The 9,309-nt window shown below is 42.9% G+C and overlaps 2 protein-coding genes and 1 pseudogene across 3 annotated transcripts in view; 1 reads left to right on the top strand and 2 right to left on the bottom strand.

The window, feature by feature from the left end:
- Window positions 1-2,075, bottom strand: part of LOC104801403 (cytochrome P450 86A2-like) — a 2,507-nt gene extending 432 nt beyond the window's left edge. Inside the window, exons 1-2 of one of the 2 annotated variants that reach the window (XM_010524670.2) lie at window positions 1,463-2,075; window positions 28-1,104 (exon numbers count right to left, since the gene is read on the bottom strand). In XM_010524670.2, coding sequence (XP_010522972.1) covers window positions 28-1,104; window positions 1,463-1,884 — 1,499 coding nt within the window. In that variant the 5' untranslated portion in view covers window positions 1,885-2,075. The remainder of the gene's footprint in view (window positions 1-27; window positions 1,105-1,462) is intronic. The other variant, XM_010524669.2, reaches the window with a different exon arrangement.
- Window positions 2,076-4,203: 2,128 nt separating this feature from the next.
- On the bottom strand, window positions 4,204-5,878 carry LOC104801402 (annotated as a pseudogene).
- Window positions 5,879-6,320: 442 nt separating this feature from the next.
- On the top strand, window positions 6,321-8,707 carry LOC104801401 (calmodulin-binding receptor-like cytoplasmic kinase 2). Its single transcript, XM_010524668.1, has 6 exons — window positions 6,321-6,632; window positions 6,870-7,087; window positions 7,208-7,376; window positions 7,473-7,562; window positions 7,653-7,954; window positions 8,211-8,707. The coding sequence occupies exons 1-6, from the start codon at window positions 6,434-6,436 to the stop codon at window positions 8,469-8,471; spliced, it is 1,239 nt and encodes a 412-aa protein (XP_010522970.1). The 5' UTR covers window positions 6,321-6,433; the 3' UTR covers window positions 8,472-8,707.
- The last annotated feature ends 602 nt before the right edge of the window (window positions 8,708-9,309 follow it).

Raw genomic sequence — 9,309 nt, 5'->3', positions numbered from 1 at the left:
GGAACTCGGAGGCCGTGTTTCATGAATAGCGTCAACGACATCTTCTGCTCAACCTTGTGCCCCGGCACCATCGTCACGCGGTGGCGGAGCAGCAACGCCGCCGCGATCGATTTCATCTGCAGGTACGCCATGTCCTTCCCCAGGCAAGTCCTCGGCCCTGCGTTGAACGCCACGAACCGATACTGGTCGTGATTGATGAATTTCCCTCCCTCCGATGGTGAGATCCACCTCTCCGGATTGAATTCCAGGCAGTCCTCTCCCCACGCCGCCTTCGTCCTCCCGATCGCGTAGATCGAGTACGTCACCGACGATCCCGCGGGGACGAAGGTCCCGTCCGGCAAAACGTCGTCGTTCACGACGTGCTTCGAGTCCTCCGGCACCGGCGGATACAGCCTCAGAGTCTCAGACAGCGCCGCCTTCAGATACACCAAGCGGTCTACCTCGTCGAACCCTAGCGGCTCCTCCGTCCAGGACGAGACGTCAGTGCCACGTGTCTCGATCAGGACGGAGCAGATCTCCCTCACGATCCTGTCCTCTACAGCGGGATGGTTGGTGATAAGCCAGAAGAACCAGCTCAACGCCACCGATGACGTGTCGCGTCCGGCAAGGATGAAGTTTACCGCCACTTGCTGCAGGAAGCTCTCGTCAAAGGTCGCCTCCTTGCGCTTCATGAAGCGAGAGAGAAGATCGTCGTGGCGCTGGGTCCCACCATCCTGCTGACTCAGCAGCAGTTCTTCCTTGCGAGCGGTGATGACGTCAGCCATGTAGCCGTCGATTTCGAGGAGGCTTCGGCTCAAGCTGACTTCCAAGCCGAGCCGAAGCCATTTCTTGAGCCTCCAGAGGAACTCAGGCAAAATGAAGCGTTGAAGAGAGGCCTGAGTGGCGCAGTCGAAAGCCGAGGCGAAGCTATTGGTTGGGAGGCCGGGCGAGCAGGTTCGGGTCTCCCTGCCGAAGGCCAAACCGCAGATGTTGTCGAAAGTGAGCCGCAGAAACAAGTCCTGGAGATCAACCGGCTCGGCTTTTGCGCTAGCCGATTCCAGGATCGGGCAGAACCGGTTTTTTATTCCCCGGTTTACCCACCGCCCCATGGCTTGCCGCAGCGTTCTGTACATTTAAAAAAAAGGTATTCAAATATCCCGACATAACCGGATTAATCCCCATAAGTTCCGGGTTGGTTCGAATTCTGAAACATAACCGGAGAATTGGAGAGTCCATTTATATTAATTTAAATTGATAACCGAATAAGGAAATTTTTTTACTTACCCGTATAAATGATTTAATTAGACTCCTTTTCGTTTCGAAAAAAATATCATATTCTGAATTTGATAGATCCAGTTATTTTTCCTTTTAAATGGGAAATGTGATGAATAGGTTTAGGTTTTTGGTTTGCGATCGGCGTCTACGACTATGCATTGCACACCTGATTCGATATGTGCTGTTTTAGGTTAAGAAAGACGGAAACCTGGTGGTGAACTCGAGAGCGGCGGTTTTGCGCTGGAAGAGCCAGGTGTCGCCGTCGGAGTTGAAGATGCCATGGCCGAGGAGGTCGTGGAAGACAGCTTGCCAGGTGGGGCCCTTGGGATAGTTGTCGAAGCGGGTCTTGAGCATGTGCTCTATGTTCTTCGGGTCGCAAGTCACCGTCACCAGACCTTGCTTCCGAGCCAAGAAAGGCAATGCGCATATGCACGTCTGGTACGTCCCTCCGCACGCCCGTAGGTTCTCTGTGATCCAGTCGTGCATGCGTTCGCGGTTCTGGGTCAGCCCCGGGAGACTGCCCAATAAGGGCCAGACACGCGGACCCTTAAGACTCCGTGAGATACGCTTGAACCACAGCAAGTAAGCCGCCACAACTGCCACCACCACCACGACATTCGCCACCTCCATCGAATCTGAATCTTTGAGGTCAGTATAACAATATTGTTTAAGTATATAGGGGAAAGAATTGAGAGAGATCAGTGACCGACTGATTCCGAAAAAGATGAGGGAAGTGGAGATTTATATAGCGGAGAGGTTAATGATGCCGTAGTAAAGGGGGTGAGACCTCTTTCTCGGCCTGCTAACCATCGGATGTAACCCTCATTAATGCTGCCGCTGTTATCGTTGAGAGTTTTTTTTTTTATAGTGCGAGTTGGATGATTATTCAGTTTAGTAATATGCATGAGAGTCAATAATTAAAGAAAAAAAATGAGGGTTGAGAGAAGCGCGTCTGGGGGCAAAGGCAAAGTGGTATTTCCCTGTAGTGATACCAAATTCTGCAACACTGAGGTAAGGCATCATTTAATACGTCCATTAAATGACCATCTACGGTGAAAATACAGAGACACATGTGTATATGCGTATACGTGCTTGAAATTAAATGAGCTCGGTTGAGGTTGAGGAACCGTGCATGAAAGAGAACATTAGCATATAGATAGAATAGAACGAATCTCTCCCGTGTTTCTGAAGCAGGAGTAAGGGTTAGAACCATTTTCGTGATCGTCACATAGCATGGAACTTTGGTCGAAGAGAATTTTAACATCCCGTTGTTCGTATACTATATCTGTTTTTATAAATCTTTTTACCGACAAGCCTTTTTTAAAAAAAAAAAAAAAATTAGTTTCAGGAACCAAACTATACACATTAGAAGTGTGTTAATTCGAATTACGAAATGCGATTTCCCTCATTTAGGTTCATCAGTCTGGGATCTAGGGCGACCTTCTCAACCCTCTACACCTGGGGAAATTTTTGAAAAAAAAAAACAATAAAATTAATGTCACTGTCTATTTTTTTCATTCCTCCCACATTTTAATACTTTTTTTTTTAAATTTATTTAACAAAAAATGCAGAGAGGATAAATAAACAAAAAAAATAAAAAGGCTGTGGTCCGCAGTATCATCACTGAATGTCTCGGACTGATTGCATTCACGGATGTGAAAGTCAAAGGCTGTAAACATAAATGCATGATGAGTCAAATATATACGTGTGTATATGTATAATATACATGTACTAGGTAAATTTTCATAGCCTGTCTTAGGGCTTAACAAGTCAAATATATACGTCAGTTTTTTTTTTTTTTGGTAGTGTTTTTAAGTTGGGCGTTTTTCGGGTCCATGATGATATTATTAGAGTTGTATTTCTTTTTATCTTATATATTGCTGTGTTGGACTCTTTACTTTTACAAAACTGAAGATAATAATCGTTTCTTATGTGTAGATTATGTCATATATATACACTCGAGCTACCTCTTTAACATAAATATTTAACATTGTGTTTAGGCAGAGTAATTAAAAAGAGGAAAATGAAAATTAACAACGGTGCCCGTGGCCGTGGGGTGACATAAGGGTAGGTGTCCAGTAACCAGTAGATGAGTTGCCAGCCCACAATTTCAATGGCATTTATAGCTCATGCTTGACTCTTGTTATAATTCTTGCCATCCAATTATTGTCATGGTCAATCAGAACATACACCCAACAACAAAATTAAAAATGTAACAAAGTAGAAATGATCTGCATGAAAACATTGGGGGTTTGATTTGATATATAATTCAATTGAACAGAAATCTGGCATAATGCAGATATGGAGGACACGTAGGGCTTTGGTGATGAGGGCAATCGATGAATAGGCGTAATGAAATCATCAAAGTTATTATTCCATCTCCAAATTGTTTTTCCCTGCTAATAATGTACATGTACGGGTCCCCAAGAAAAGGAGATCTCCAACAATATCTAATTAAATACAATACTGTATAATGATCATATCCTTATAAAGGAGAAATCTCAAAAAATTAAAATATATTTAATATTTTTTTTAAAAATATTATTATACTTATCTTGGATTTTTTTTTTTTTTTTTGCTACTTTATCTTCTTTTGCGTGGAATACAAAAAAAAGAGAAGGTCACGTTGTCCATAAATAAATGTAGAAAGAGATTGACATTTGCTGTCTACATTTAATGGCAAGAGGGCAGCGGCGGCATATAGATTTGCATGACACCGATACACTCGTTATATTTTATTTGAATTGAAGATATATGTCTCGCTGGCTTTGCAAATGACTTCGTATTCATGTCATATGCATTAGCATTATATATGTCCGCATCATTTATATACACACATTAGCTGCTTTGGGAGACGTGAAAATATGTACATACGTATACGTGCGAGCGTTTTTTTGTGTACCCGACCAATACTACATGCCCATTAGGAAACGAAACCATGAAAATGGATAATGTAATGTAACTATTATATCTTTATATTTGGGTAATATACATAACATGCAGAAACATATATACATATGTGTATAAGAGTACATACACATACTGTACTTAATTTTCGTTGAAGGAGCTGGTCCTAACGAAGGAACCCCGTCGCTGTCTGCCCTTTCATATGAGATATCGGCCCCATCGACAACCTTCCAGCAGCTTTCTGCAATAAAATGGATTCCAACATATATCATACGCCTCTCTGCTCTGTACATATATATGTATATGTAAATGTATATTCCGTTTCTTCTTTTCACTGATGTAAGGAATCACGGCCACCTCTACTGTTTGGTGCTCGATGTGTATCTGACAATAATATGTCCCAATACATGGTAGCTAGAATACACACCTCATTTACAAGGCTGGACTGCCACTTGAGCTGCAAAACCCCCCACCTCTCTTGTTGCCACTGTTGGCCGATGATCGCTATGCCCATCACAGTTGCAGCGATGAAAATTGACCAAAATGCATTGGCCTCTTTCGCCTGTTCATACAACGAAGCCACACTTCTTCTCCACCAGGCTTCACAGGGGATGCCCGGTTCTTCATTCTTGTCATCTTCAGTAGGCCTTAGAGATGGCGAAATATCAGGAACGACACAAGTGCATGTCTCGGTTTGATCTGGAATAGGTTCCTTTTCCTCGTAGACATTTGACCCAACAATTGTTCTTCCATCATGCAAGGAATTGATGGCTGCATTGTATGTGCTTTCTTCTCTTTTACCTTTTGCATCAAGAAATTGAAGTCCTGCAAACTCATCCGATTAGTTCAAACCCTTCAGCGTCAAATCTCCTTCTTCTTTTCCCTGTGTCTGGGCCAGACCAAATCCAAATTCGATCTCCCTGCTTACCTCGTCGTCATGAACCTCGGGTTCACTACTTTCCAGGGGTAGATTCTCATGCTCACTTACAAAGTGACGAGACATGAACAAAGGGTGAGATGTTTCGCCTTCATAGAGAGTAACAACTCCATTGTCATCATCTTTCAACTCCGCCTCTGTTAGACCAGGAGAAGCATCGTATGCTGAAGCCGCAAGTGACACAACTTCCCAATCATTTCCCTGGGTAGCATTTTCGTCTCCTTCCTCTTTGTCCGACACATTAGACCACCAGCTCTCCTAAAGTACACGCCCCAAATTACATGCGAATATTAGAAACGTCGTTTGATTTAACTAGAGAGGTTCAGAAAACTGGAAAAAACTTCAACTTCTAAAGCTCTTCTGAACAACCATCCATCAGAAGTTACCCAACGCCTTGCCTAATCCAATTAACAGTACCACCGCCACATGAGAACGAATGCCTCTGCTTATTTCAAACATAAGCAAATCAATAGTGGAAAAAAATCGAAATTGGGTTTTAATCGGATGATAGTCTGATCAAATCCACCGAAACATAACCAAAACCCGAGAGGCCGCAAAAGAAGGCATTCGATCAAGCAAACCATATCGATTCTCAGACACGAACCAGATTATAAACCACAACAATTCATCAAAGGCGAAAATCAAGCAGAAAGAGAGAACTAAAATCGATTATACTCACAGACAGGAGAATAGACGACATCTGGTACGATAAGATCGCCCAAGGATGACGCGGAGAGGACAAAGTACGTACCCACGACGGAGATGATATATGATGGCGGGATGAGGCGATCGAGAATAAAACTCTTCTCTTTATTAATATTAATAAATAATTATAATGTTAATAAAATGATGGCAACTGGAAAACCCGTGTCCATCCGGATTCCGAAAACATTGTAATGGGCCGAACGGGCCTAAAACAACTGAAATGAACGGCCCATTTTAGAATGGCAAAAAAGTCAAAGGTCAACACCCTCTGAATGATTAAGAAACTTTGCTTAATCCAACTGCCTTGAAAACTGCCACCTCATCCGATAATAATTTTATTTTACTTCAAATCAAAGGTTTTAGTAAATTTTCCTTCGCGTCGGTATCCGATTTGTTTATTTATATATTTTCGGAAAATAATGGACCAACTATTGAAACATATGAGCCAGCTGGCATTTCGTATATGTGTATTTATTGAAGATCCATCGGGCTAACTGCCTTTTTGAAAAATCAAAAGATTAGTCTCCGGCCATTTTGTCTCTCTCCCTCCCTCTGTTCTCTCTCCACTTCCGCCCGCGATTCTGCTTCTCTCTTTGGCCTCCACAGACCGGCGATTTCACCTCTCATCCGATGTACAATAGCCGGAGACCTAGCTCTGTCGCCGGATCTTCTCCTGCAACCGCCTCTTTCTACACCGACGTCAGCTCCTCCACCGCCGCCTCCTCCGACAAGTCCACCTCCTCCGTCGCCCGTCGTATCGCCGGCCTTTTCATCAACTGCTTCACTCCTCCTGATCCCGTCGTATCTAAAAGCTCCGACTCCTACTCCGGTACAATCTCTCTCTCTCTCTCTCAGCTGCGTATCCGAATTGCAACTTGCAGCCCTGTCTGAATCTGTCCGCAATTTCTGGATTTCTCAAGTCGATGTTCACCCTTCGTGATTTAAGCACAATTTCCCGTTCTCGGATGATAATCTCACCAGATATCAATCTGAAACGGGTCAGTTATATGATACAGGAACCGAATTCATGATTTTTTTTTTGTTCTTATGCGTACTGAATGAGCAGAATATAGCAGCCGGCCGCGAAGGAGTTCGCAAGGAAGCAACCAGAGGCATTATGGCAATTCAAAGGACGCAGAGAGACCGAGATTCACTTTTGAAGAAATCTGCGCGACGACCAAGAACTTCTCACCGACGTTCAAGATCGGTCAGGGAGGTTTCGGGACTGTGTACAAAGGCAAGCTCAGAGATGGCACCACCGTTGCAATCAAACGCGCCAAGAAGGTCCAATTCTAAAAAGCGTCGATCTTTCTTTTTCTTCAAACTTTACAAATCCTTGGAATCTAACTCTTGCTTTATGAAGAATATTCCCACTTGTATGAAAACATCGGTTGTCGGATGCAGAGTATCCATGACGACCGCGAAGGAGCAGAGTTTCTGAGTGAGATACAGACGTTGGCTCGAATACAACATATGAATTTGGTTAAATTCTACGGATATTTGGTTCACGAGGATGAAAAGATTCTGGTTGTCGAGTATGTGGCCTATGGAACTCTCCGAGAACACTTGGACGGTGAGCGATTTTTTTCTTTTCCTTGTACTTTCCGGTTTCATTATCTTACTCGCATCCAAAGATACGTATAAACATTTTGCAAGGAGCCTTCTGCAGGCAAGCATGGAAACATTCTCGATCTTGCTACCCGGCTAGATATTGCCATCGATGTTGCCCATGCGATAACCTATCTTCACATGTATACAGGCAAGTTCCAATCTCAAGTGATGTGCTGTGCCAAAGTATCTGTTCTTGTCTGAGAATCGGTTACAAATATTGTCAGATGTTTCAATGCAGATCATCCGATCATCCACAGAGACATCAAGTCCTCCAACATTCTCCTGACAGAGAACTTCCGGGCAAAAGTGGCTGACTTTGGATTTGCCAGGCTGGCCGCTGACAGTGAAACCGGAGCCACCCATGTTTCCACGCAAGTAAAAGGAACTGCAGGGTACTTGGATCCCGAGTACTTAACGACCTATCAGCTAACCGAGAAGAGCGACGTTTATTCCTTTGGTGTGCTACTCATCGAGCTTGTCACAGGCCGGCGTCCCATCGAGGCTAACCGCGAACACAAAGAACGCATAACCATTAAATGGGTACGAATCTTCACAACTCTGTTTCATCTTTTTCTTTGTGGTATCTATCTGATCCCACGTCACAAGTATAGTTAAATACAGATAGACGACTTTGAATCCATTTTCATGGGAAAAAAAAAAGGTTTTGAATCGAAGCTTCTTCGGCTGACCAGGAAAAATCATCACCATTTGCAATAATTTAAAAGCCTACGTGTTATGTAATGACATTTGACTGAAAGAAGACATGAACTCTGTTTGCATACATAAACGCGAACAGGCGATCAAGAAGTTCACGAATGGAGATGCAATAACCATCCTGGACCCGAAGCTGGAACGCAATCCGGCGAACAACTTAGCAGTGGAGAAGGTTTTAGAGATGGCGTTCCAGTGCGTAGCTCCCCACAGACGGTCTCGACCCAGCATGAAGAGATGCAATGAGATCCTGTGGGGAATCCGCAAGGATTACAGAGCAGAGTCCGCCATGGACACCCGTTCCGTCTCTTGCCATCCTCAGACAAGCAATTCAGTCTCGGACTGAGTTCCCCATGTATGGTAAATAGTGTTTATTTTCTCAACAATATAGTTTCTTCCTTAACACGTTCTGTTTACTTGGTTCGATGCTGTGTTACTGATTTCAGACAAGGTGTTGCTCTCTTTCCGCATGGTTTTTATATTCTTCACACTATGCGGTGGAATAAAAAATTGACAAGGCATATTATGTTTCAACGTCAAATATATTTATTTCGGAGAAAGGGTTGCGTAGCTTGCAACGAATCTCTTTGCTTACTATTTTAATTGTTATATAATTTGGGATAGCATTTATAAAATATGTTAATATGTGAATTGCTGTAACCATTCACGTTGTTTCCAGATGTATTAGAACATACGGCTGACGTTGACTCTCATCTTCCCGGTCAAACTGTAATAATAAAATTCGTTCAAGATATTTAGTAAGAGCAATCCAATAATATTTATGAGCAACAAACAACCATTAAATCTGAAAGCCTTTTTCTTTTCTTTTCTTTTTGGTGTGGTGACGTTTATATATTTAATTTTATGTTTTTGTTAGGATGTGGTGATATCGGAAGAAGGATTCTTCCGTTGACTGGGTTGGATCATATCATTAATTGTACACGACAATCACTTAAATCATGTCAGAGAAAGATCTTGACTGAAATCTCATTTTAGGTTTTAATAGAACTACAATTTGTTGGTGTTTTGAACTAAAATGATTTTTTTTTTTTAAAAAAAAAGGGAAGAAGCCCAAATGGCAACATACAAAATATTGATCTACCACCCACCTTGTGGTGGTCGAGCCGTAGGCACTCATAGTGGCCAAGTCTCCCTGAGAAGATTAGGCGTAGAAGGTGGTCAGT

The sequence above is a fragment of the Tarenaya hassleriana genome, unplaced genomic scaffold (assembly GCF_000463585.1).
Source record: "Tarenaya hassleriana unplaced genomic scaffold, ASM46358v1 Cleome7, whole genome shotgun sequence".
In the NCBI taxonomy this organism is placed as follows: Eukaryota; Viridiplantae; Streptophyta; class Magnoliopsida; order Brassicales; family Cleomaceae; genus Tarenaya; species Tarenaya hassleriana.
Note: the sequence above shows the minus strand (reverse complement) of the source record. Positions and strands in the feature narration are given on the sequence as shown.